The 27180-nt window shown below is 35.0% G+C and overlaps 1 protein-coding gene across 1 annotated transcript in view; it reads right to left on the bottom strand.

The window, feature by feature from the left end:
• LOC137619874 (dynein axonemal heavy chain 3-like) overlaps window positions 1-27180 on the bottom strand; it is a 328675-nt gene that overhangs the window by 78745 nt on the left and 222750 nt on the right. Inside the window, exons 31-39 of the mRNA XM_068350164.1 lie at window positions 25611-25739; window positions 24667-24868; window positions 21374-21496; window positions 20582-20692; window positions 13204-13351; window positions 11667-11827; window positions 11367-11489; window positions 10906-11058; window positions 635-785 (exon numbers count right to left, since the gene is read on the bottom strand). Of these exons, the coding sequence (XP_068206265.1) occupies window positions 635-785; window positions 10906-11058; window positions 11367-11489; window positions 11667-11827; window positions 13204-13351; window positions 20582-20692; window positions 21374-21496; window positions 24667-24868; window positions 25611-25739 (1301 nt within the window). The remainder of the gene's footprint in view (window positions 1-634; window positions 786-10905; window positions 11059-11366; window positions 11490-11666; window positions 11828-13203; window positions 13352-20581; window positions 20693-21373; window positions 21497-24666; window positions 24869-25610; window positions 25740-27180) is intronic.

The raw sequence follows: 27180 nt of genomic DNA, 5'->3' as shown, positions 1-27180 counted from the left end.
TCTGACCATCCTTTACATTTAGATCTCCCTGGACAATTCTATCCTGTTCGTAATACTAGGCAGGCAGTTAATTCTAATAGCCAGGCCTTCTTCATCACGAGACTCAATACTACGCAGTATTCTAGAAGTTTTATTCCAGCTGTTACCAAGTTGTGGAATGATCTTCCTAATCGGGTGGTTGAATCAGTAGAACTTCAAAAGTTCAAAGTTGGAGCAAATGCTTTTTTGTTGACCAGGCGGACATGAGTCTTTTTATAGTTTATTTATGACATATTTGTTTTTGATGTTGTTAATAGTTTATATATGACATGTCTGTTTTGACGTTGTTACTTGTTTTAGAATGATTCATTGTTAATTTGTTCTCTTCATTTATTTATTTCCTTATTTCCTTTCCTCACTGGGCTATTTTTCCCTGTTGGAGCCCCTGGGCTTATAGCATCTTGCTTTTCCAACTAGGGTTGTAGCTTGGATAGTTATAATAATAATAATAATATTTTACTGAAATACGGCTGAGAACAGTATATTTTACGGATAATTTCCGATTAAAATTACGGTTTTTTAAGTGTATCTAATTCTTTGACAAAAAAATAAAAGTTGTCTTAGAAAAGCATAAAAAATCTCCCTTTTCTCTTACCTGTAATTGTAGAGCCAATTGTCCAAGGTATAACAAAGGTAACTAGGCACTGTAAGAGACATGTCAGCTTATCGTCGGACATTTTAATTCCAAGGGGCTTGCCTGCTTCTCTTACTTCGTCTAGCAGTGAGTCGAGGAGTCTTGAGAAGGACTGTAAGACAAACATTCACAAAGCAGAATAATTAATGGTATAGTTATTTTCTATTTTCACTGTGACATTCCGTCATGGATAAGCATTTCATCAACACAAATCACGAAATGCCATTGAGGCCTAAAGACAGATGGAAAAAGACCGGATATATTCAATTCAAAAAGTCTTCATCTAAGCGATTATTTTCTCTGTCTATCTTCAAAACATTCAAGAACGTTATATTGATTACTATTCAATAATTCTTCTCTCTATCTAACAGACTAATGAAACTCGCTTTCAGAATTTAACCCTTAAATGGTTTTATCAGTTTTAGAGACAGATAGCACATGCTAGATATAAAAACTATTCCTACAAGCTTTTCCGAGTGAAATCATTAGATAAATAAAAAACAGGTCACAGGTAAGTGAATTTAAACACAACCTGTCTCAGAAAATTTTCTAATTTCCTGTAATTTCTTGTAGTCCCTGAATGTTAGGACAGAAAATGTCCATCATTTTTATCAGTGGTTGGCCTGGACAATTTCCTGACCGCAAAGGAAATCTTCGGTTATCTGAAAATGCGGAACAAGCTTAAATTATCGTAGTATGGTTATAAATAGATTACAAGTCACACCACTGTTAATTTGGCTTAGTCTGCGACCAGCTGCTGTCTTTGCAACCTACAAATAGCAACCAACCAGCGTCCAGTATGCATCCATCCCGCAACCTTCTGAAAATGAAGTCGTTGACTATCGCTAATGGTGTCCTAGATGGTTGCAGATCTTTCGAAAACTAGCCCGCAGCTAATCGTTAACTAATTTCTTTTAGTTATCAACTAGTCAGAGATATGCCTCCTATCACAACGGCATTGACTAAGACTATAATTCCCTCTCTCATTAAACATATTTTCTGTAATAAGAGATAGATAATTCCAACCAATATGCATCGACTTTAATCAAATAGCGAATTATAATCAACTTGATTTTACAGAGTTCAATGGGTGATTTGCTGCTCACATAATCTTACGAAAGTATGAAGGACATCAACATCGACCGATCAGAATCGTTAATTTGGTAAATGATGTATTATCATATATAAATACTACAAAAATTCCACCACCCACAATATTTTCTAACGTTTTTCCTCTTCCCCTTACAAATTGAAAGAATGTCTCTCTCTCTCTCTCTCTCTCTCTCTCTCTCTCTCTCTCTCTCTCTCTCGATAGCCCGGCATATTGTTGAGGTAAGAGAACTTGCGCAATGATGAAGGGTTAGGAGATGGCGACAGGGAGGTTTAACCTTGTCATTAAGACCAGCTCTGAGCATCCAGACTAGGACCGGGCCACTATCAACAATTCTACATTTTCACATATCAGTTTTGCTCGCTTTCTCAACCCTTTTATCCAAACTCTCAACTTTCAATTTCTCCTGACTTAAGAAAAATGTATATTTAGATACCATGGTTATTTATAACTAGCCTATACACGTATAGATATTAAGGAGCTAACAGCTACCTAATGCGTCAGAGCAGAGGCTTGGGAACCTCTATAAACAATGCTAGGAACCTGCTCACAGGTTTCAAGAGACTGGCAAGGAGGAATCTCAGGGTGACAGGACACGCAAGAATGGAATAGTGCTACTGAATTAGTGCCCCGCAAAGCACATACCTAACATGATATAGCTGACCCCTCTCTGTGGCTGACCCCTAGTGAAATAGGCTCAACTATTGTTGAGTTTGGCATAGCTTTTGTGCCTTGTTGGAGTTCTGGCCAACTAAAAAACCCAGTTACTGCTTCTTGGTAATACTTATTGGTACCTGAGAGTGTGACTGTTCTTGGATGTCCGGAAATCTCAGTAATCGCTAGTCTTCTGTTGTCAATCCAGGTGAGAAAACAGGTCTCTGCTTCGTACTGCTCAGTTGGGAGCAATAGCCAAACATTGAGGAAACTTAACTGTTAGTTCGGTAGCACTTATGGAAGGTTAGGGACAGAAAAGATGGAATGTCATCCAGGATTAAGTGGATGCGGCAGCAATTGGGGAACTATCAGCCTCTCACTACCCCATTTTTACAGTAGTGGTCACTAAGCTAGTAATTATAGAAGTTATTAGCTTAGATTTACAAATAGATACACATTAAACAATATCATAGAATGATTAAAGATAAGTGAGAAACTGAAGTTGAATCCCAAATGTGCAAAGTTCCAGATAAACAAATGGTGCGTCAACTTCAAAGAAGGGCGTGCTGCAAACCTGCACTGTAACAATGTATACCTGCTCTGCCAGTAGGATCAGGAAATAAAAAAATTGAAAAATTATAACCAAGAACTAAGAAAACAAATGACAGAGATCATGCCCAAGTCCACCAGTTAGAAATAAGAAACAAAAAAGTCATAGACATTGTAGAAAATGGGATTAGTTTCCAAGGAATACAATATAAGGCAAAATCAAGGACAGAAACTAGAAAGGAAATAATTACCGACAAAAACAGAAAATTAATAAAACCCACTAGTGAGAAGGTAGCAAAGCCCAAGACGAATCAACAGCTTAGAAATGTAACTTCCACTAGAAACAGATTCTCCTTCCTTACTTACTTTACTTTGATGGCTGCTTTTCCGGTCCCATAAAGTAGGGGAACCCCACTCTCTACAGGACCTTCACTGTCGTTATATCTAGTTCGTTCAGAGTATTCAACGTTTCATATCTCGTATTGCTTATGTACTGTTGAATCGTCACTGTCATATGACTCATGATATAAGAAAGTCTTCTGTTTCCTCTTGAAAGCCTTAATGTCTTCAATCATTCGGATATCTCGTGGGAACGTATTGTATAGTCTCGGGGCCGCATATTTAAAGGCTCAGGATCCTACAGCAGACATATATCTAGGTTCCAGTAGCTTGAAACCATCTGTAACTATTCTTGTGTCGACACGATTTGTTAGCTGCGCAATATGTAGCAATTCTCTTAAGTATTTTGGACAACGGGTCTTGATAACTTGGTGGGTTATTGTACATATTTTAAATTCAATTCTCACTTTAATAGGCAGCCAGTATAAATCAATTAGTATAGGGGTGATTCTATCTCTAGGTGGGACACCTTTCATCAGTCTTGCTCCTCTGTTTATAATGTTTTGTAATTTCTTGAGTTGTACTGTTGATAAATTGCAATAGATTGAGTTACAGTAGTCAATCCTGGCAATAACACAGTTTATTACAAGTTTCTTAACAGAGTTTTCGTCCAGGTACTTTTTTATAAAAGCAATATTCCTTAGATGATAACCAGCAGTTTTTACCACATTATTTATTTGGGCATTGAGAGACAAGTTACAATCAAGAAATACACCTAGATCACGAACTGTAATAGATATCAGCACCGAGTCATTATTTATGTTCATTTGAATATCACCCAAGCTTCTCACGCTGTTTCTCTTACCCACCACCATGAGCTCAGTTTTGTTTTCATTTAATTTTAGTTGTTTAATTGTCATCCAATTAAACAACTAAAGAGGAAGAAAAGACTGTCAATTGGAGACTCTATGGTAAAGGACCAAGGGGAGCACTTCAGCCTCAAAAAGAGGAGAAAAGTCAGGTCCTAACCAGGTGCTAATGCACAGTAGATAGAAGTACTTAGTAAAAGTACAACAGAGAACAAGAAGACCACTATCATTGTTCAGGCAGCCAGTAACGATCAATTCCTAAGAAAGGATGCTGCTGGTCAAACAGAACCTTTGGTCAAACAGCTAGGAACAAGACTAATAATACAAGGGTTATAGATATTCTCCCAAGACTCAATGTCAGCAACTTCATCCTCAGTAAGGCCATGGGGATAAATTGAAGGTTGAAGTCCGCATGCAGGAAAAAGAAAGTTAAATTTATAGATCCTTGGGACACTTACTACAACAAGAGAAAATTATTGAAAAGAGATGGAATACACTTTAGTGAAGTAGGCAAGAGAGTATATGGAAACCAACTTAATCTCAACCTGTACAATTACTTAAGGAACACAGTGAACAAAGGACAAATTCGACCCTTAGAAAATTTGCCAAAAATGAAAAAAGGATATTTGGCAGAAAATTTAGATAATGCTGATAAAAATAGAACTAAAACACTCGTAAATCAGGGAAACTAGCAAAGCCACAGAAGAAGAGAAAAAAGATAGAACATTTCCTCAGAGTAGTCACTTTAATGCTCAGTCAGTTAGAAATAAAATGAAAAACTTCAGGGCAATGATAAAACGTGAGGAAGTAAATGTCATAGGCATTTCCGAGACCTGGAATCAGAAAAAACAAAGGATTTTATCGGAGAATACGAAATCCCAGGTTTCAAGCATTTCAAGAAGGATCGCCTCACCAAAAAAGATGGAGCGGTAATGTTCTATGTTAAAAATCACCTAAACCCCATAGATATTAAATAAGAAATTGAATATGAAGTGATGGGGGCAAATATTAACACCATAGGAAAAACATGTCCATATTAGTAATATACAGAACACCGCATCAATCGCAAGAACAGGACGAAGAGCTGTACAGACAACTTGGACAAGAAGTAAACAATAAGGTAGGTGTCCTAAAGGGAGACTTCAATGCGGTAGTAAACTGAGACACTATGAATTCTACATTATATACAGAGGGACACAGGGTACTAAAATTTGTCAGCAAGGAATTCCTCCATCAGTGTGTCGATAAACCAACTAAGGGAAACAACATAGTAGTTATAGTGCTAACAACAGAAGAGAATTTAGTATCCAGAGTCTCTGTAGGCGAAAGCAGTGGCAAAAGTAAAAACAGAATAGTTAGGTTCCAGGTAAATACTCCTTATCAAATAGAAAGGAAAATCATAAAAAAAAAATAGACTGCAGATGGGGTAACTGCATACAACTGAAGGAATACATCAATAACTTAGAATACAACGAAACACGTAACATAAATACACAATGGGACTTATTTGTAGACATACATAAAGAAAAAGTTGCTAAATGTATACCATATAGAAAAATTTTACCAGATGGAACTCCACAACCTTAATGGTTCAACGGAGAAATAGACAATGCAATAAGAAGCAGAAACTGGAAACATATATCAATGGATCTACAGCCTTCAATCCGAAAAATTTCCGAGCACAAAAAATAAAGCAGAAAATAGAAATGGCAAGATCAATAAAGAAAAAAGGGCGACTTCAGCTAGTAAAGAAAGCCTAAAAGATTTATATATATATATATATATATATATATATATATATATATATATATATATATATATATATATATATATATATATATATATATATCATCATCATCATCATCATCAATTGATGTCGAACGGCCGTGGCCCTCTGCACAAAACTTCTCCATTCATTCCGGTCTTGAGCCTTCCTTTCCAACTCCACCATCGTTAGCCCGCACATCTCCTTGATATTGTCACTTAATCTAGTTTTAGGCCTTCCTCTCGTTCTTGTACCATAGACTGATCCAATTAGTAGCGTTCTTTCCAGAGAATTGTGTTTCCGAACCTGGTGTCCAATAAAAGTTAGTTTTCTTTCATCCAAAATGTCAAGTAATCTTTTTTCGATAATGATCTTTTGTAGAACTTCCACGTTAGTCTTTTTCTCAATCCAGCTTATCCTAAGGACTCTTCTGTAACACCATAATTCAAAACTTTCTAATCTTTTCCGATCTGTAGCTTTTAAAACCCAACATTCTGAGCCGTATGATGCGATGGGGAAAACAAGTGATTTGAGAAGCCGCTTCTTTGTGTTTAGAGTGATATGTCTGTCTTTCCACACATTGCTTAGTGCGATGGTTGCATTCTTTGCAATACCAATTCTTCTTTTGATCTCTTGGGAGTCGTCTCCATTATTGGTGAAAGTTGCTCCGAGGTAAGTAAATTCAATGTCATTATCTAGGGCAACTCCGTCTAGTAGGATTTCTTGATCAGACGGGGCTTTTTGACACTTCATGACCTTTGTTTTCTTAGCATTTAGGTACAGTCCCACTTTTTCACTCTCAGCTGTGTGTGTGTGTGTGTGTGTGTGTGTGTGTGTGTGTGTGTAAACAGTAGAAAACCAATCCAAAACAACATTAGCCCATTAAGAGACTCGGAGGATAATCTTATAACAAATTATTTGGTAAAAGTCGAACTGATGAATGCACATTTGACAACCATATTCACTAGGGAAGAATCAACGACCCTCTCCGAACCAGCCATCAAATATGAAGGGTCACAACCACTAAACAGTCACCTTTACAATGGAAGATGTTAAAAAGAATATAAAGGGAATCAGTAAGTCTAAAGCACCGGGTCCAGATGATATTTATCCAAGAGAGATTACAGAACTAGAAGATATAACCCCATACTTTTACAAAATGTTCCGAAAACGGCCAACGAATAAAAGGCACCACAAGGATGGAAACTAGATAATGTTCCTCCTGGCAACTACAGACTTGTGTGTCTAACTTCAGTGCCTTGCACAATTTTTGAATCAATTATAGTAGATTCAATAGTAGAACATATAGAGAAAAAAGTCTTCTGATAGAAAGCCAACATTGTTTTAGACAAACGAGATCCTGTGACAAATCTATTCGAATTTTTTTCCCCACCATGTTTAACATTTATGACAAAAGCAGGGAAATAGTCTTCATTTACCTAGACTTACAAAAGGCTTTTAACAAAGTCCCTCATAAAAAAAATGAATAGTTTAAATTAGAGCACTAAGCATCATTGAAAAGCTGGCTGAATGGGTCGAAGATTGGCTGATAAACAAAAACTATAGAGAAATTTCTGAAGTTTGCGGAAGGAGAACTGAATTTCCTGGATTACGCTTTTAAGGTACGACGATGTTTTAAGAGATGGATAGAGGCTGCTAACGTGAGAGAGATGGCTGATTTAGAAGAATTGATAGTGCTGGAACAATATTTACGAGGGATTCCTGAACATATTCGAACATACTTGAGAGAGAGAGAGAGAGAGAGAGAGAGAGAGAGAGAGAGAGAGAGAGAGAGAGAGAGAGAGAGAGGTGAAAAAACTTGACAAAGCCACTTCGCTGAGTGAAGATTATATTATCAGTCGTAAACCTTCCTCGAGAATGGAGTTTCAACCGTCGTTCCGACCAAGTGTCAAGTATTCGTCGAACCATGAAAACCAGTTCAATAATAACTATGTGAACAAGTTCAATGGTTACCGCGGAAGTACCACTGGTGCTGTTCCAAAGTAGAATGCGATAGTACCACAGCAACAGTCATCGAATTTTCCTCCTTCAGATGTTGTGAAAGACGTGCAGAAGGTTAATATTGTCTGTTATAAGAGTGGCAAGAGAGGTCATATTAGTAAGGAATGTTGGTCAAACCAACCGAAAACAGTCGCCCTAGTGGTTAATGATAATTCAATTTCACAAAATGCGAAGACGAAGAATCAAACGGGAAAGGTCGGCAAGGAAATTAAACCAGCTAACGTTTACACGACGAACAGTAGCCTACAACCCCAAAGAGCGTGGATGCTTTTAAGCCATATATTTATGAAGGTATGTTAGCCGCAATATTATTATCATTATTATTATTATTACTTGCTAAGCTACAACCCTAGTTGGAAAAGCAGAATGCTATAAGCCCAGGGGCCCCAACAGGGAAAATAACCCAGTTAGGACAGGAAACCAGAAAAAATGAAATATTTTTAGAACATTAACAATATTAAAATAATATTTCCTATATAAACTATAAAAATTTAACAAAACAAGAAGGAGAGAAATTAGATAGAATAGTGTGCCCGAGTGTACCCTTAATCACGGGAACTCTAACTCAAGATAGTGGAAGACCATGGCACAGGTTGTAACCATAGTGTAGTGACACGAGGTGTATACACGTTGGTGGAATAGTCTCTCATAGGAGACTGTCATTTTCAAAGGAATAGGAGTTGAGGAGGTTACCCCTATTTGCCGTTGGAAACTGTCATGCGAGTTGGTGACAGGTCATTTTGATTTTGTGGTAAGGGATTCATTGGCTGTCGAAGGAGTAGAAGTCCTGCTGGGTAATGAGGTTTGTGGAGCGCTGTTTGTGCCTTATCCCATTGTAATGGAGAAACCTTTGAAGTATAGTCCTACGACTGAACTCGAGAAGGACTACCCGTATCTGTTTCCTAGTTGTGTGACGACTAGGAGTATGACGAAGAAAGTGGCTGCAGAAGAAGACCGAGAAACCGAAGGAGTGATGAACTTGGGGGATTTATTCTCAAAAGAATAGGATTCCCATGATGGTACGCAAGAGGAGAGCTCCCGAGAGAGCCCGAGAGAAGAGGAACGACAGACAAGTGGACAGGGAGACAAAGAAACAATGGACCTGGAAGAAATAGAAAACTCAGCATTAGAAGTAGGACAAGTGAGTCGGAGAAGGCTGATAGGATTGCAACGGAAGGATGGGACGTTAACAGAGTTGTCGTACCTTGTGGTGGATGAGACGGAGATGCCTTCTTCACTGAAGTGTATTCCATATCTTTTAAACAATTTTCTCTTGTCGTAGTAAGTGTCCCAAGGATCTATAAATTTTACTTTATTTTTCTGTCATATGGACTTAAACCTTTCATTTATCCCTATGGCCTTACTGAGGGTGAAGTGGCTGACATTGAGTCTTGGAAGAATACATATAACTCTTGTATTATTGGTTTTGTTCCTAGCTGTTTGACCAAAGGTTCTGTTTGACCAGCAGCATCCTTCCTATGACAGAAACTTAACGATACCACAGAAAGAGCTGCTGATCGCAGATAAAAAGAACGAAAATAAAACTAAAACCTGGCTAATTATAAAATCTTAAAAATCTAATGGCAAAGCTTACTTAAAATCAAAATGCAGAAGTGATGAAAAATTGCTGTATATATAATGATCACTGAATACATAGGTCAATGCGTAGGCACAGTGAAAATGGTTCGGAAGGGATAGGGGTTAAAAAAACCGTCTGACGCAAAAAAAAAAAAAAAAAAAAATATGTATGATAGACGAAGAGAAAAGGTATCAATCCTTATACTGGTCAAGCAATACACTTAAATCTACCCTACAAATATACCGCACGGCTAGAATAACCCTCCTCCTCCTCCTCAATTGCATATATTGTGGCATTATAATTTTCGTTTTCATCTGAAATACTCTTTGCACATTCCCAGACACTTCAGTGACACATTGGTATGAAGACCTGCATATCCTTTGTACATAAGATCATTCTGATTCCAATGGGAAAAACTAGAAGAGAAGGAAACTATGATCTTGGCACTATTTCTAATGAAATAGGGATAACTACAGAATAAGAATGTTAAAACAGAGCCCAGTTACTAGTACAGCGTTCAATGTGATGAGCTTTGTTATTTTAAACAGATCATCGTTTGAAAACATGGTGTAACACACAACAGACACCAGTGAATCTTTTCTTTATAGTTGTTTTTTTTTTGCAAAGAATATTTCTTTTATTAAGGATAAGCGGTAAATATAGTTTCCATGATATAAAAAGAGAAATGTACTTCGGCCTGCATTATATGAATTATAAACCAATTAATTGATTCCTAAATATTTGGAATATTTGAAAGCTATACCCACATATTCAAAATATGATAGATGAAATGTCAGAATAAATATTATACAAACACTTTAAGACATCTTTAAAAACGGATTTAATCTTTATTTCTAAAAAATCTTCTTACTTGAAGAAAGGATAATTGGATTCGTAATTTTATAAAAGTAAAAGTTATACTTAGCCATGTTACAAAACCGAACTTTGTTTTTAACTCATAATCCTCATTATTATTATTATTATTATTATTATTATTATTATTATTATTATTATTATTATTATTATTATTATTATTATCATTATTATTAGTATTATTATTACAATAATAATAATAATAATAATAATAATAATAATAATAATAATAATAATAATAATGATGATGATGATGATGATAATTACTACTATCATCATTGATATTATTGCAGTAGTAATAATAATAATAATAATAATAATAATAATAATAAATGATGATGATGATAATAATAATGATAATAATAATAATTATAATAATAATAATAATAATAATAATAATATCGAGGCATCTTCAGTAAAATGATTGATTTCAAGAACAATAACAATTTAGCAAGAAACTAAATGTCTCACTTGGAAAAGGTGAAGCTCAGAAGTATCAATCATAAATTTGCACTTCTTCTTTACAAAATCGAAAATAGGTGGCAGAAGCCACTCAAGGACCTCCTCCAGCATCTCCTTCAAAGTTTCGTTGATGGCTTCAGGTAAAGTGTTCATATACGAGTCCTGAAAACCAGGTTGTCAATTAAGTACTGTAGTTTTCAGAATACATTAATTATTTGTCTTCCGGAGTTTAGGCATTTATCATAATCCTTAATTTGTATGGTGCTGTTGCCAATTTTACAAAGAGACTACAAAACATTCAGGCATTGGCAATCATTAGAATATAATGTGATTAATTAACAATTAAGTACATTATTCTATTGTTATTAAATATTTGCAAAATTCCAACTCTTTATTCTCTAAGATCTAAAGTATTGAACTTGCATAAACTTTAAGCTCATGTTCGACGATTGGCTACCTAGATACTGTACCTTTAACGGCCTCCAGCCAAGCTGTTTATTCTCCATGTATACCATCCCACAACGAGACACAGTTGCTGGAGAGGCTTGTTCGAGATCTGAGGTTTCGAACATCACACTCATTTTATTTGGCATCTGGAAGAACACAATTAGTAAGGTTTCATTCACCAGCTATAAAATATCTATTGCAGCTGACATTTTGATAACAATGAAACTATAATTTGCCACTTCTAGAACCACAGTCAACTGGCTAGTTTCTGCAGCTGACTTCAAATCTAGCAATTAAAGGTTTCTAATTGATATGCATAATACCTGTATAATTTCCCCAGACATGAGACATAATTTTTTGTTATCATCAAGCACTGTGTTCAGGTTTTCAACCCAAGCTGCATCCACGGGGCCATCAAACACAAGCCAACGGCGCTCTTCCGAAGTTGACACGGCCATCTCGCGGAAAGCTTTTGCCAAAACCCCTGAAGAGAAAAAGAAACTCAAAGGACCTACATCTGGTGCATAATTAACTACATTTCTTTCATGTAATTAGCAATTATTCAATTATTTTTCTATCTAGTCACTCTTCATTACTCATCTATTATTTTTTTATGTTTTTTATTCACTGGCAGGAAGCCCTTTCTTAGCATCCACAGTGGAAAAAAAAAATTCATTCTGGTAGTCGGGTAGAATCAGGATCTAAAGCTGGTAATGATTTTACACGGTTAGATCTTTTTGTGGTAGCAGTTCATCATAACTTTTGAAAACAATGCATACGAGTTTATAGGAAAGGCATTACACTATAATTTATTGTAAATGCGTTGCCGCAATGCTCCCTGTGGTGCAGGTCCACCTTGTTTGACTAGGAAGTGACATTCCTTCAGCTTCCATAAAAGCAAGGGTTATCTGATGACTTGTGTTATCCTCTCTCCTTTCCAGTAACTAGAAGGCGACAAGGTGAATTGTTGACGTTACCGACATACCTTAGTAACGTGTTCAGAATACAATTTCCTGGAATTGTCGCCACCGGCTCCTGAAACAATCTCTACCTACAACTTATCTAGTTAGCTCAACTTGATAGGTAACAAAGTCTGATTTTGGAAAGTTATCTTATTACTTATTTTCCCATTGTTATGTAAATTTTCCTTATGATTTTGATCCATTTATTATAGTCGTATTTGCAATATAAAAAAAAAATATTCGATATGTTTCATTGACAACTTAGCTCCAGTTGTCATCCTTCAAACACGTTTCTTTTTTAATTTAGTCGTAGATATATGCTACCTGGAGATCACAAAGTTTCTAATATTTGTAAATCTATTTTCATTTTCCATTGAAGGAATAAAGATGAGTCTTTACATGATTTATCTCTCGTTTGAGGATTGTGTACTTGAAAAAATAAATGACTAAATATTGTTGAGTATATATTTCTTTTGAATCAAACCTCATGTGTAAAAATAATTATTGAAAGTTAGAATCTCTTTATTCACCATATTATGCGGTTTCACCCAAAACAGGATTTTCAACCCAAGATTTTTAGTTATTTAAGAACTGTGAGAGTACAGACTGTTCATGTAGACGATGATTAATTTCATTATTTCTATAGAAATCATAGAGATCAGTTCCTTTAGGCCTAAATCCCGATGAAATATAGTATTATCATTAACAATTTGATATACAGTACAGAAAATAGGTAACTTCCAATCTTTCCCATGATAGAACTCGTATAAAAAGTGCTTGCTAGATAATGGTAATATCTTTGAAACTCATACATACGAGATAACTTCAATGTATTTCCTGTCCAAACTAAAACTAGCTTTGCAAAACCATAACTAAATGCCTAATTCTGTCTCATTACCATCGGACCACTCGTGTGAGAAGGGGTCATAGGCCCCGTAAAGCTGCCCGAGGGTCAGGGACTTAGGGTTGATTATCTTGTACTGGACCCCGCGCTCGTCGGGCAACTGCTTGTCTTTTCCGGCTCTGTCGACTGCAGTGGCCAGGCCCTGACACAAGAAGAGAAACCCAAAGGGAATAAAATATCTTAAAATGGCCACTGAGACCTATTGTCCGTATTATGAACGAAGGAAGCTAAGGTAAAATTATAAGTGAAAAACATACGCAAATTTCTAAAACAAATAAAAGAAAAGAAAATCAAAATGAAGGACCGAAAGCGAAGCTTTTCTTTGTTTGGAAAAGAAGCTTGGAATATTTTGCAAAAACGGGAAAACCGAAAGCAAAACACTGTTTATGAAGATCAGTTGATTTTTTAAAGATCAGCATTGTTAGGTTTCGTAATATCCGAATAGGTCTCAGGATAAAAATATTATCATCTATTGATACCAGAACTAGTTATAGAATAAGAGAGTGAAATAAGAATTAAAACCATAAAGATTTTTAATTACATTGATAGAATATAAACTCCGCTTTTTGGGGTTTATGTAAGTTACATTGACAAATATGAATAAATCTATCTTACTTTAGTTAGTTTTAAAGTAAACTACAGTAATAGACACAAAGACAGCCGGTTAACGGACTTGATTTGACAAAAGACAAAGACACTGAATCGTTTAACTTTTTTACAAAATTCAAAGTTTTTGAAAAGACATTAAAGAAAAACACAAACAAGACACACAGACATGGAAACAAAGAACACAGACTCTCCTGATTAGGGGCTGCTTTATTCAATCAGGAACAAGACAACACTGAAATTAAAGCTTGAAGCCTTTGTGCTTTTAAGTTCCTTGCTTCAGTGACATAACAAAAGCAACATGCAATCTCCACAGCTTAAGTAAGATCTGCCGTTGAGGAATCGGTATATAATTTGCTTCGGTATCATTTTAAAAATTCGATATAAGTGTAATGCTCAAGTCCTTGTTTTTTTTTTTTTTTTTTTTTTTTTTTTTTTTTTTTTTTTTTTTTTATTGGTTTGCCTTTTTAAGTATGAAACCCGGTAATGAATGTTTCCCCAACGGCTAATCAGCGAAGAGTGACTTTTCGTGCAATTAAAAAAAAAAAGCAAGAAAATGACAAAATCGATGTCACAACTGATTTCTAGTTTCAAAGCAATAACAGTGAAAATAAATGAAACTTGTGAAAAACTGGTAACTATTAATACTAGCAAAAGAGAAAATATCGCAAAAACAATTTTAAGTAAGGCATTTTATGTACATTTTATGTTTAATTACATTCAAATTAGTTTTCAAAATAGTATTAGTGACGAATAAGGTCATTTTAACAGGATAAATTAACGTACATTAGGAAATGGGTTTGAAATTAGGAACGACAGGCATAAAAATCTGGACACTACAAAAAATCTCAATCTGTGTCTAAGTACTACTTATGAAAAAGTAAAACTATAGAGACAGGAAGATCAAGAGATGAATCTACAATTTAAAAGGGTATCCTTATGAAGAAATGAATTATGGATAGTTTTACCCTAAAAGAAGATAAAGATTCCAGTGGCTGGAGATTGTGATTACCTAAATTGATATTATTCATCCTTAGGTAAAACTTATTATGTAAAATATCACATTATCAATGTTTGAAAAGAAAAATTATTTGGCCTTATTCTATTGACTTTCGTCTTCCAGGTAAATAAAAACCAATTTTAGATAAGGCTTTAAAATGGTAAGATACCCAGTATACCGGGGATTACTTCATAACATTCTCTAAAATGAGGTAGTTTATTTTATTTAACATCTTTTTAATAAATTAATCCTTCTGAAAGTCAAAAGAAAGAGGCTATTGTCTCCTTAGATGTCTCTTATTGGAGAATATAGGAAAAAGTTCAATAATCTATAATAGGGCAATTCAATATAATGTCGCAGATAGAAACCAAAAGAACATAAAACCATCAAAAAAAAAAAAAAAAGATACAACCTTTGAAAGTAAGAATATGAGAGATTCGTGAAATACATTTTGTTTTCCAGTTTGTTTTCTGGTTGTTCCTAGCTAAAGTCATCACTGAGACGATAATTACTGTATATTTCTACGTATAAACTGAAAAGTAGTTTTACTGTAGGGTCTTCCTAAATAAAACGACTGTATTGAACATGAATTATTACATGTTTGATGAATGATAAACTATTTAAAATGAAATGTTTATATTAAGCTAAATCACTGATGGTGTCAGATATAGAAAATGGTCCAAAGCGACCAGCTGTTGATAAAATTCTTTGATGAGAGAGAGAGAGAGAGAGAGAGAGAGAGAGAGAGAGAGAGAGAGAGAGAGAGAAATTATACTCATTACCAACTGTTTATAAAACTGCAATTTCTTTCAAATTTAGACTCAAAACAATATTGTTTTATCTGCATTCTGATTTATGTAGCAGAGGTGTAGCTGTAATAGAACATTCTTTACATCCAAACTTTTGCGGGAGGAAAATGTGAAAAAAATAAGACAAATTTGAAAGTAGTAAAGAAAAGACAGGCAATAAAGATTTGGATAAATTCTATGAATATACAGAGGATTAAGGATGTGGGATAAAGGAGTATTAAACTTTTATTAAGTAGCTTCTGCATCTGCTTATTATAACTCTGATATCAACACCCTTGGTGTAACAAAGGATAAAAAAGAGCTCGGTGTTTTAGAGAAAAGGAGGGTTAATCACGGGAAGAAAAAAAGAAGAAATAGACGAGTGAAAAATATCAACCAAATTGTTTGCACTGAATCTCTACACCAAATTATTTTTTATCTTAAGAATATTTATTTACAGGCATGGATTAGTGAATATATTTTTCTTTACACTAATTTATCATACATGTAGACTTGTATAACACTGTAAAACAATGGAAATCTAAAAGATATGACATTCAAAGTATCATGCACGTGGCCTAAAATATTTTTTTTCTTCCCGCATTGCCTTCCTTTGGAAAAAAAAAAAAAAAACATAATTAGACTAATTATGGTAATATCTTAGAGGATCAGTACTCCAACTTTGGCTGCAGACTTGAACATCCCAATACGACGTGTCCGCTCTTTCTTCTGGAGTGATAATGCCATGTTCTGCAAGGCGGAAGGGTTAGTGCTTACTCTGGAAAGCGCAGTCTTATAACTTATGTCATATTTACTTGGGCTCTTCCATCTAAGTTTTAGTTATTGTTACCGAGACACCTCACTCAGGACAACAGGTGCCAAGGAACATTTCTTCTGCAGTAAATCAAATCCCCTTAAAGTCGAACATTTCTACTTAATAAATATTATGTGTTTTATTAATCCTACTTTCTCATTTGTTATCCAATGCTATAGCAGATATGTTGTTCTAAGTCTTAATTATATTTATCAACATAGGAAATTTTACCTTGCTTTGGTTTGATAGAATATAAGCTTATCATACAATACTTACAACTTTTCCCTAGAGGAGTAAAGAGGAGTTAACTTACATGTAAGATGACATAAACGATTACGGTAAGGTACAACTCAAATTACATCTTTTTCCAAAGGTCCTTTTATCAGCCACCCAAGCTAAAATTATAGCCATAAAAACATGACCAGGTGTACAATAGATAGCCGATCTATACCTAATTGTAGATGGAATTGCTTGCATGTTTCTCTGAGATGGCATTATTATTATTATTATTATTATTATTATTATTATTATTATTATTACTTTCTAAGCCACAACCATAGTTGGAAAAGCAGAATGCTATAAGCAGAATGCTATAAACCCGAGGCTCCAACAGGGAAAATAGCTCAGTATGGAAAGACAACAAGGAAATAAATAAACTACTGTATATAGGCTAAAAGAAGTCATGGATAACAATATAAGATATCTGAAGAACAGTAGCAACATTAAAATAGATCTTTCATATATGAATTATAAAAAGTAAGAAAAAAAAACAGGAGGAAGAAAAAGAAGAGAGAACAGCATGCCTGAATGTACCCTCAAGCATGAGAACTCTACCACAAAACAGTGTAAGGCCATGGTACAGATGCTATGACACTACCCAAGACTAGAGAAAAATTGTTTGATTTTGGAGTGTCCTCCTAGAGGAGCTGCTTACCATAGCTAAAGAGTCTCTTTTATTCTTCCCAAAAGTAAAGTAGCCAATGAATAAATGCAGTCCAGTAGTTAACCCCTTGGGCGAAGAAGAATTGTTTTGTAATCTCAGTGTTGTCAGTTGTATGAGGACACAGGAGAATGTGGAAAGAATACGCCAGACTATTTGGTGTATGTGTAGACAGGGAAAATGAGCCTTAACCAGAGAAAGGGATCCAATATAGTACTGTCTGGCCAGTCAAAGGACCCAATAACTCTCTAGCGGTAGTATCTTAGCGGGTGGCTGGCGCCATGGCCTACCTACTACCTTATGAAAATGGATAAAAAACAGTGTGAAATCAAGTTTGGGCCAGCTCTATTGAGGTCAAAATTATGTAAGGGTGTTTCTCATTGACCTGACAACAGACAGGATCTGAAGATAAATAGGAAACAAGTAGTTTTGAGGCAGACTTCTGAAGGGTTACATGTATTGTGAAACTAAGAGCCCTAAAAACATTTGTGGTAATACAAGCGCTGGTGCACCTGGTGATAATAATGTGGTGTCTTTCATGATCCATGTCCTTGGTGAAATAAATAGGGCATTTCCCACCAACAACCCGAGCTGAGAAAATAATTAGAGCGTAACTATTTCAAAATCCTTTGAAACTGCTGCAAAGACTGCATGGAAACTAGGGAAGCATGGTTTATCTCTACTTAAGAACGGAATCCTTCCCTTCTGTTCTTGGGTAAACTAAGAGGTTGGCCTTTCTGGTTGTTTTGCGAATATTTCAACTATTTCATCAATAGTTTTCAGCACGCTATTCTGTTTGATTTGTACCAACTGTTTGTGTATGATTTTATGGTAAGATTCAAGTCCTATGAAATTTTAACTTAAGGGCCTCAATCAATTTCAGTGATCTTAGCAAATACGTGTAATAAAATGGAAAGATGGGGAAAAGCCGAAAAAGCTCAAAGAAAAAAAAAAATTGTGGTCATTGATTTAAGAGAAGTGGTTATGATACAATTGCGGGTGCTAATCGTTGATTTCATATGTGAGGATGTTAGACCCATACCGGTTCAAGCCAATGAGGTTGTATTTTCAATGATTGTGCTTGACACTGATTGCTGAAATGAGGTGGCGAAACCTTTATACCAGATATAAATCTATCTCTGAGATGAGGTTGCATGATTCGCGCTCGTGCAAGCTATTGGCTATTAAGATAAGGATGGAAGACCCTCAACTCTACTACCTTAGCTGGACATCTATTTCTAATATGTCACTATGAGACTTATGGACTTATTATCCATTGATTTCTGAGATAAGGTTGCAAGACTCACACTCTTCCCAACTATTGATTTCTAAGACAGAGTAGCGAGACACTTGCCCTTGTTAGCTATCGGGACACAAGATGAGATTTTAAAAACCATGGCCTGAGTTAAGGATTTGTGTCCCCAACTATTCTAGATATTGCTGCCGGCAAAATAGACATTGATTTCTGAGACGGTGCCACTAGTATTCCAATATTTTATAAGTAATAGGTTGGCCAGGGCACCAGCCATCCGTTGAGATACTACCGCTAGAGCGTACGGGATCATTTGACTGGCCAGACAGTACTACATTGGATCCTTCTCTCTGGTTACGGTTCATTTTCCCTTTGCCTACACACAGACACACACGAATAGTCTGGCCTATTCTTTACATATTTTCCTCTGTTCTCTTACACCTGACAACGCTGAAATTATCAAACAATTCTTTTTCACCCAAGGGGTTACTGCACTGTAATTGTTCAGTGGCTACTTTCCTCTTGATAAGGGTAGAAGAGACTCTTTAGCTTGAGGGTACACTTGGGCACACTTCTTTATCTAATTTCTATTCCTGTTGTTTTGTTAAAGTTTTTTATAGTTTATATAGAAAATATTTATTTTAATGTTGTTACTGTTCCAAAAATATTTCATTTTGCCTTGTTTTCCTTTCCTCACTGGGCTATTTTCCCTGCTGGGGCCCTTGGGCTTGTAGCATCCTGTTTTTCCAACTGGGGTTGTAGCTTAGCAAGTAATAATAATAATAATAATAATAATAATAATAATGATAATAATAATAATAATAATATGGCAAGAAGCTCTTCTAGGAGAAGGACACTCCAAAATCAAACCATTGTTCTCTAGTCTTGGGTAGTGCCATAGCCTCTGTACCATGGTCTTCCACTGTCTTGGGATAGAGTTCTCTTGCTCGAGGGTACACAAGGGAACACTACTCTGTCTTATTACTCTTCCTCTTGTTTTGTTGAAGTTTTTATAGTTTATATAGGAGATATTTATTTCAATGTTGTTACCCTTCTTAAAATTTTTCCTTGCTTCCCTTCCTCACTGGACTATTTTCCCTGTTGGAGCCCCTGGGTTTAAAGCATCCTGTTTTTCCATCTAGGGTTCTAGCTTAGCAAGTAATAATAATAATAATAATAATAATAATAATAATAATAATAATAATAATAATAATAATTTCTAAGAAGATATATCGAATTCCTATCCAGTGATAATCACTAATTTATGAGGGTGAAAGACCCAGGGCTCTGCTAGCCATTGATTTCTGAAACAAGACCTTTAGATCAAGCATCATGCTAGCTAAGAAGACCCATGCCCGTAATATACATCAATTTCCTAAATGAGGAGCAAAACCCATGCCTTAGCTATGGGCTATCCTTTCGTTTCTAAGATGAGGTTACCAGACCTATATTGTTCTAGAATCTATTCCTGATCTGATATGGTATTATGAGATCTATGCTGTTACTAGCTGTTTTGATCTTATATAAGGGTGCAAGGCCAATGCTCTTGACGGTTCTTGTTTTCGAGATAAGGCTCTAAAATCCAAGGCCATCTTACTATACGCATGCTATCCAAAAGAATCAATTTCAAAATACAGAGTATTGTTAGAAATATTAATTATTATTAGCTAAGTGATTAGAATGATTACACTTTTCAGGAATCCATTCAATAAGAATAGAGTTTCTAAAAAAAAATACTGACCTTATAATAATAGAAAATAATACAGCTAAATTTAAATATGATGGTAAATAAAATAAGAAATCCGAGTAATGTAACTAAACTTTTATATAAAAAAAGTACTTTGTCAACTTGAGTGGCTGATATACTGTATATGCTAGTATTGATAAAAGGAAAGGCAGACAAAGTAATTGAGTGAAACACTAGGTAATAACTAGAGAATAAGAAAAATGTCAGAAAAATTGTTAGTCATACCTGATATGCCTGAGTCTTCCCACTCAAAGGTTCTCCAACGATCATGACTCCATGACGCACCAGCACCATGTTATACAGCTGGACCATCTTTTCCATGAACCAAGGCACAGCCTTTACGACATGATATTGTAGTCATTACAATTGAACATTTCATCCGAAAAGAAAAAACTTAGTTAAGTTACAGTCGAAATACATGGCTTATGAGTAATTATTACTGTTGTTGTTGTTGTTGTTGTTGTTGTCTAAATCAGAATATAAAAGAAACATATTGAGTTCTGAAGTAGTAGGGCGATAAATACAAAAAACAAAAACTATATTGTAGGAAACTATTCAGAAAAAAACAAACAACTGATACGAAAAAGAGTTTCATATACGGAAAGGAAAAAAGAAAACTTAATGTTTTTTAGTTTATTAGAATGTTTTATTTGAAGAAAAAAAAATCAATATATAAAGCAGAAAAAAATAGCCTGGATCTATATCATCTCCAGGAGAGTTAGATAGTTCTTTACTCAGATGATGTCACCATTGTACTGATTATTCTTTTCATAACAAAAGTAATATTCAAAATTTGCCTAAGTTCAAATAATCTATCAAGTGAAATACCTCTGAAATCATAACATACTGACAAAAAATTAAAGAACAAAAGTTATTAATTAAATCATTATAATCATTTTATAGATTCAAAATACATAACATGGAAAAGAACAAATCTATAAAGAGAAAAAAATTGATGGAAAGGTAGTGGAGACAATAAATAAAGCAAAGAATGGATGAAGTGTTCTTTTTTCCTACCTGTAAATTGTTCTCCTCCAGGGTTTTCCTTAGAGCTGCCTCCAGGAACTGGTCATTCTCCACAGTCTGACCCTTCTCGGAAGGGAACAAGTCTTGGACTATGCCCTCGAACAGAGGCACATCCTGAAATTGACAATCCTTACATGGCAAGAAAGCTTCACGAAGCAGTTTTAAGTCCAATTGGAAGTTCGTGATGACCTTTCCGTAATCTATAAGTACTTGATACATGATAAACCTGTGACGTTTTTTTTTTATTCTTTTGTGTAAATCAAAACTTGAGATATGGAGAGAAGGGTCGTCAAAAATCATCCAAGGCTTAGACAATTAATGGCACAGCTTCATGTCAGAATTAATTGAAACGAAAAAGAACAATAAATAGAATAAACAACTAATATCTAGGTGGTGAGAGAGAGAGAGAGAGAGAGAGAGAGAGAGAGAGAGAGAGAGAGAGAGAGAGAGAGAGAGAGAGATGTGGGGGATGGCATTCCAGGCTTGATCTACTTAAAAATCCCTTCGTAAGCAAAAAAAAAATAACATATTCAAAAGTATTTAATGGGATTAGAATTCAACTGAATAGGCAATTGGTTAATCAAGAGAGAGAGAGAGAGAGAGAGAGAGAGAGAGAGAGAGAGAGAGACGCAACTTTAGGTTTAATCAAATGAGGATATCCTACAAATGGCGTATAGTACTCAGGAAATAGATGAACAAGTTTGTTTATTAAAACAAATTGCAATAGTGTGTTTTATTAAATGAACAAGATATTTAAACATTTATTAACACCATATCCATAAGGGATAAATTCTGCCATTTCAAAATTGTGTAATTCTCACTTTTAACCTATTCGGTACATAAATATTTTCATATTTTCTTCTTTTACTCCACCACATTGCATCTTACAGGTAAAAGGTATAGAGATTAAAGATATCAAAAATTAATTTTACCATAAGTTTTTTCCATTATGTATTACTCTTAAATCTAAAAGGTTTTCACAAACAATCCCGAAACTATAATTCAGAATTTTTTCAAAGTGGAAAATCTAATTACGTCTCACATTTCCTTCAATATCTCCTAAAATACTAATTTCACAGTAAAATGTTACAATACTGGTCTTTTAGAATGACGACTTTTCTTTATTCGTGTCTATTTTCTTTTCTATATCTTCTTCTTCTTCGACTAAAGCTATTTTTTGAAAGCCATTTCCAATTTTTTCTGTCTCCGATGCCCTCCACAGTGAGATCCTTCTCCATATCTGCTATTACACCATCCACCTTTTCTTTGGTCTTCCCCTCCTCCTCCTCCTCCTCCTCCCTGGAACATCCATCTCCAACAACCTCCTCCCAACATACTCCTTGTCTCTCCTCATTACGTTCCCAAACCAGTGGATTTTCTTCTCTTGTATTTTTTGACACCTTTGTATCCTTAGTTGATCACCTTACCAAGTCATTTCTAACCTTATCCAGTCTCGTGATCCCAGCCATCTCAGCCTTTTCCTTTCTGCAACTTCCATTTACTTCTCAAAGATATTTTTCATGGGCCAGGTCTCTGCACCTTATGTCATGGCAGGTCTTACTATAGTTTCCATTATAGTTTTATGTACCTTTCCCTTTAACTAAGTTTATCCTTCGATGACAAAACACTTCCGACACTCTTTTCCAATTATTTCATCCAGCTTGAATTCTTCTGTTCACTTCCATTTGGAGCTCTGCTGTTTCCTCAACGTATGACCCTAGGTACTTGAATTGTTCTGTTCTCTTTATTATTTCTCCCAGCAAATGTATGTCATTCAATTGGTTTTGAAAGTTGCAACACATGAGCTCTTTCTTTTGTTCTACTGATCTTTATCCCTCTGCTCTCCAGTTCTTCTCTCCAGCTTTCCCACCAATCCTTCTCTGATTTCATCACACAGAACCATATCATCTGCAAACAGCATCGTCTATGGTGACTGTTCCCTCACTCTTTCAGTAATTACATCCATTACTATACCAAACATGTAGGGGCTTAATGACGACCCCTGGTGTAACCCAATCCCTACTTCAAATGTCTCAGTCAAACCAACACCCGTTCGTGTTTGTGTGCCTGCTCCTTCTGTGTGTTTCTGCATACAACGACAGTGGACCAGCTGGCCAGCTTGAACAATAATGGAAGACCAGGTTTCCTTGCTTGCATTGTTGATTGAAGATGCGGTTTTTTTAACTAATTTTTACTGTCTTATTGTTAGCATCTGTAGCAACACCACATGACATACACATGGCATTGGGTTTATCAGGTATCTCATGTATGACAACATGTCAAAGCAAGAGGAGTCCATAAATAATTGACTTCTAGTTGTATTGCATTCATGAATTTATTAAACTGACCAAAATAATCAGTTACATTATTTGCATATTATTAGTAAATAAACAATTACTATACTAACTTCATATTATTTCCGAAGGATTTGGTGAACATAATTTTGTTTGATATGGACTCCAAAGCCCTGACTTTGGAAATGTGAGAATTGCCCTTTTACCCTGGAGGACATAGGGCTGAAGGGTCAAAACTTATGGTAAATATGAAATTTTTGAGATCATGGTTCTATTATTAATCAATGAATTTATGTTAAAAGGGACATTTGATGATATACTTCATCTCAACCAATGAGAACGTCCGCCATTTTGAATGTGACATTGAGCAAATTGAAGATGATTGAATGTTTTCTATTTTTACTATGGTGTTCCTGAAGGTCTAAATATCACATTCATGCAACAGAACCCACTATTTTCAGCAATTTTGCACGGACTTAAATTCGTGTATATTAATTTTTTCGTGTTTCTCGTGCATAATAATATCCTGTAAAGACAATCACATATGCCAAATTAAACTTAAAACTTTACTGTAGGAGATCGATTCCATAACATTATACTGTGAAACTAAAAGTTTAGGAGATATTGAAGGAAATGTGAAAACAGTAATTTTTCTTTTAATCTGTATTTCAGTTTCTGGCTTATTTGTGAAAAGGCTTCAGTTTCAGAGGCAATCTTTATAGAAACCAACATATAAAAATATTAATATCCTATTTCTATACGTCTCTACTCTTCGTGCCCGTAGGATGCAAAAATTTGTCCCATTTCGGAAAGGATATTCCTAAAGGTCCACATGGCATATTCATGCAATGAAAAAAATATTGCAATTTGTTTGATTTGAAATGCTATTTCCCATCTGGCCATTACAAGAAGAAACACATTTTAAACTGAATCTGACTTAAAACAAAATACAAAGTTAACATATCAGTGTACATTGAGGATCCTTCATACCTGGGCAAGGAATTTTGGTATATTGACATCCCTGATGGCCCTCAAGACAATCTGTGGTTCAGGTAGACCAGGACTCATTTGTTTGAGATTGGCGGCCGCCAGCAGGACTGCTTTCACGGCTCTCATGCCGTAGTCGTAGTGGTGCTGGGAAGACAGCTGTTCGCAGCACAATTTGTAAGTGTCGACGATTTTGCGGGCCAGACTAAGAAGGAAAAAGGGATACACAAACGTACAAAAGAAGTATAATGTTGGCTCAATGTAAATCTTGCGAGTTTCACAAGAAAAAAATGTCAAACTAAATCACAAAAATGGGGTTTGAAGGTCATATTGTACTCATTGTTATTTCATTGTCTTTTTCTATCAGTATAAAAGGGATGGAAGTTCTTTGCTCATATTTTTTGAGTCAGTCTGAAACGGAATGCAAGATGAAAAAAGTTGGAGTTTTACAATTAACTTGATATTAGTTCTCGTGGCTTTAAAAATATTTCTTTCTCTATTTACAAAAAGGAAAGATATTTTTCTTTAAAGGAGGCTTCTACTGATCAACAAAAAATAATATTGCAAATTTTTTCATTGTTTTTGAACAAAAAGAAATAAAGATACTTTTAAAAAAGTATAAATGAAAATTCTTCAAAAATATAAATCTTCTTTCAAAATGAAATAAATGGCATGTCGATTCAAAAGAACTTATGACAAAAGAGCAAGTCATTCAAGAAAATTTCGGCTATAACCTAAAAATGAGAAGAACCGTTAAATGAATTTTTGAAAGAATGATAAAGGTAGAGACTAAAGATTAAAAACATGATTATTTAGATAGTGTTGTCAACGATAGCTTCTTGGCTTTATTCTTAGTATCTGGATGTAATAAAAATCATAGTCTTTCGATATTTCCTAACAATAAAGCAAACTCAAATATCATTTTAAGAAAATCCGATGCCTATTACCTTTCTGCTTGAACGAACCCCATGGAGAACAGAGAGATTTTGGAAATCATGGCATAATCAGGCACCATCATGGCTACGGTCCGGAAGAGAACCTTAAGATTGTCTGGCAGTTCCCGACGACCAGTGTACCTGACAGAGAATCGATTAGATTCCTAAAGAGAGAAGGGGGTAGGGGATAGCAATCGTTCTTTAGTCGTGAAATTTACATGAATGTAACTTTAACGACGACCAAATATATTCTACGTAGGATGTTTAGTTTTTTCAGCTAATACTATTATCACACTTTAAAGTTTAAGCTTTCAATGTTTTATGAGGATACTAATACATGAATTTAATCAATAAACTAGCATATAGAACTCCTTTTTTACATTATTAACTCTATTATATTCAATGTTATAAAGACGATTTATTCTGAAATAGTGTACGCCTATTGACTCTGTTTCAAATTAAGATTTCTAAAGTAGCCTTACCAAACTATTTCCTTAGTAGTAAATACACTATTACGAAATAATACATAAACATCTTGATTTAAATTGCTCGATTATAAAATGATAATGTGAAATAATATATCTCAAAACGAAACTGTGCCAAAAAGGGCAGCTTTCATACTTCTAGAAAGAATATCGTGCCAGACGTGATTGATGAAAACTTAACGAAGTCCGAATTGCTCCTTTTTTTCTTTTACTTTCTCCTAATACTTATGGCATTTAGTTTTCATTAGATGCTAATTATTTACCTCTTAATCACAGTAAAACTCGAAAAAATTAATTGCTACACTAAAATTTTCTTTCGTGTTTCTTTTGAAAGGATTAAGTTACATTTAAAAACTTCATATTTCCACGTTCTTGAGATTACAGTCTTAATCAATAAGGTTTCTTTATTCTTTACTTTGTTATAGGTATACTAGGAATATACTTGGAACACTACTGTAGTCCAGCAGCCTAGCACACCAATTGTTAATTTTCCTCATAAAAGCACCAAACTTACTATACATGTTGACTGACGTATTCAGAACAATTCTGGGTATGTAGCCATTCAAGATTAGTCCTTAATCCAGCTTTGGCGATCATTTCCAAAATAGCAACTATTCTTCTTTAACAACATGGGATGTCTACCCTTGTTTTTTTTTTTTTTTTTTTTTTTTTTAGAGGTAATAAATACTCCATATCCTGTGCAATTAAAACTTAAAGGAAAATGCATGTAATCTTATTGAATTCTTATATTTGCAACCATTGCCTTGTGAAAAAAAAATATCATGAATTTGCGGAAATGCATTGCACTTGTAGACACAGCATACAGAATAATTTTGTTGCAGTGGTAGAAGTGGTGTAGAATTTGGTAAATGTGGTGCAGTAGTGTGATAACAAGGTATTCATTCCCTTCAGAATATGGAGAGATCATCATCAGGGGGTGGGTTCAACACAATAAGGAGCAATCATGTCTAAGAAGCAATTCCAGCTAATGCATCCTAACATGGATTGAGCATCTGTTGACCCATCTACCACAATCTGGGAACTGTGTGCCATATGCCAAGAGGATACAGCAAAATCCCTTGTTCACCCTGCAACTT

The sequence above is a fragment of the Palaemon carinicauda genome, chromosome 26 (assembly GCF_036898095.1).
Source record: "Palaemon carinicauda isolate YSFRI2023 chromosome 26, ASM3689809v2, whole genome shotgun sequence".
NCBI lineage: Eukaryota > Metazoa > Arthropoda > Malacostraca > Decapoda > Palaemonidae > Palaemon > Palaemon carinicauda.
Note: the sequence above shows the minus strand (reverse complement) of the source record. Positions and strands in the feature narration are given on the sequence as shown.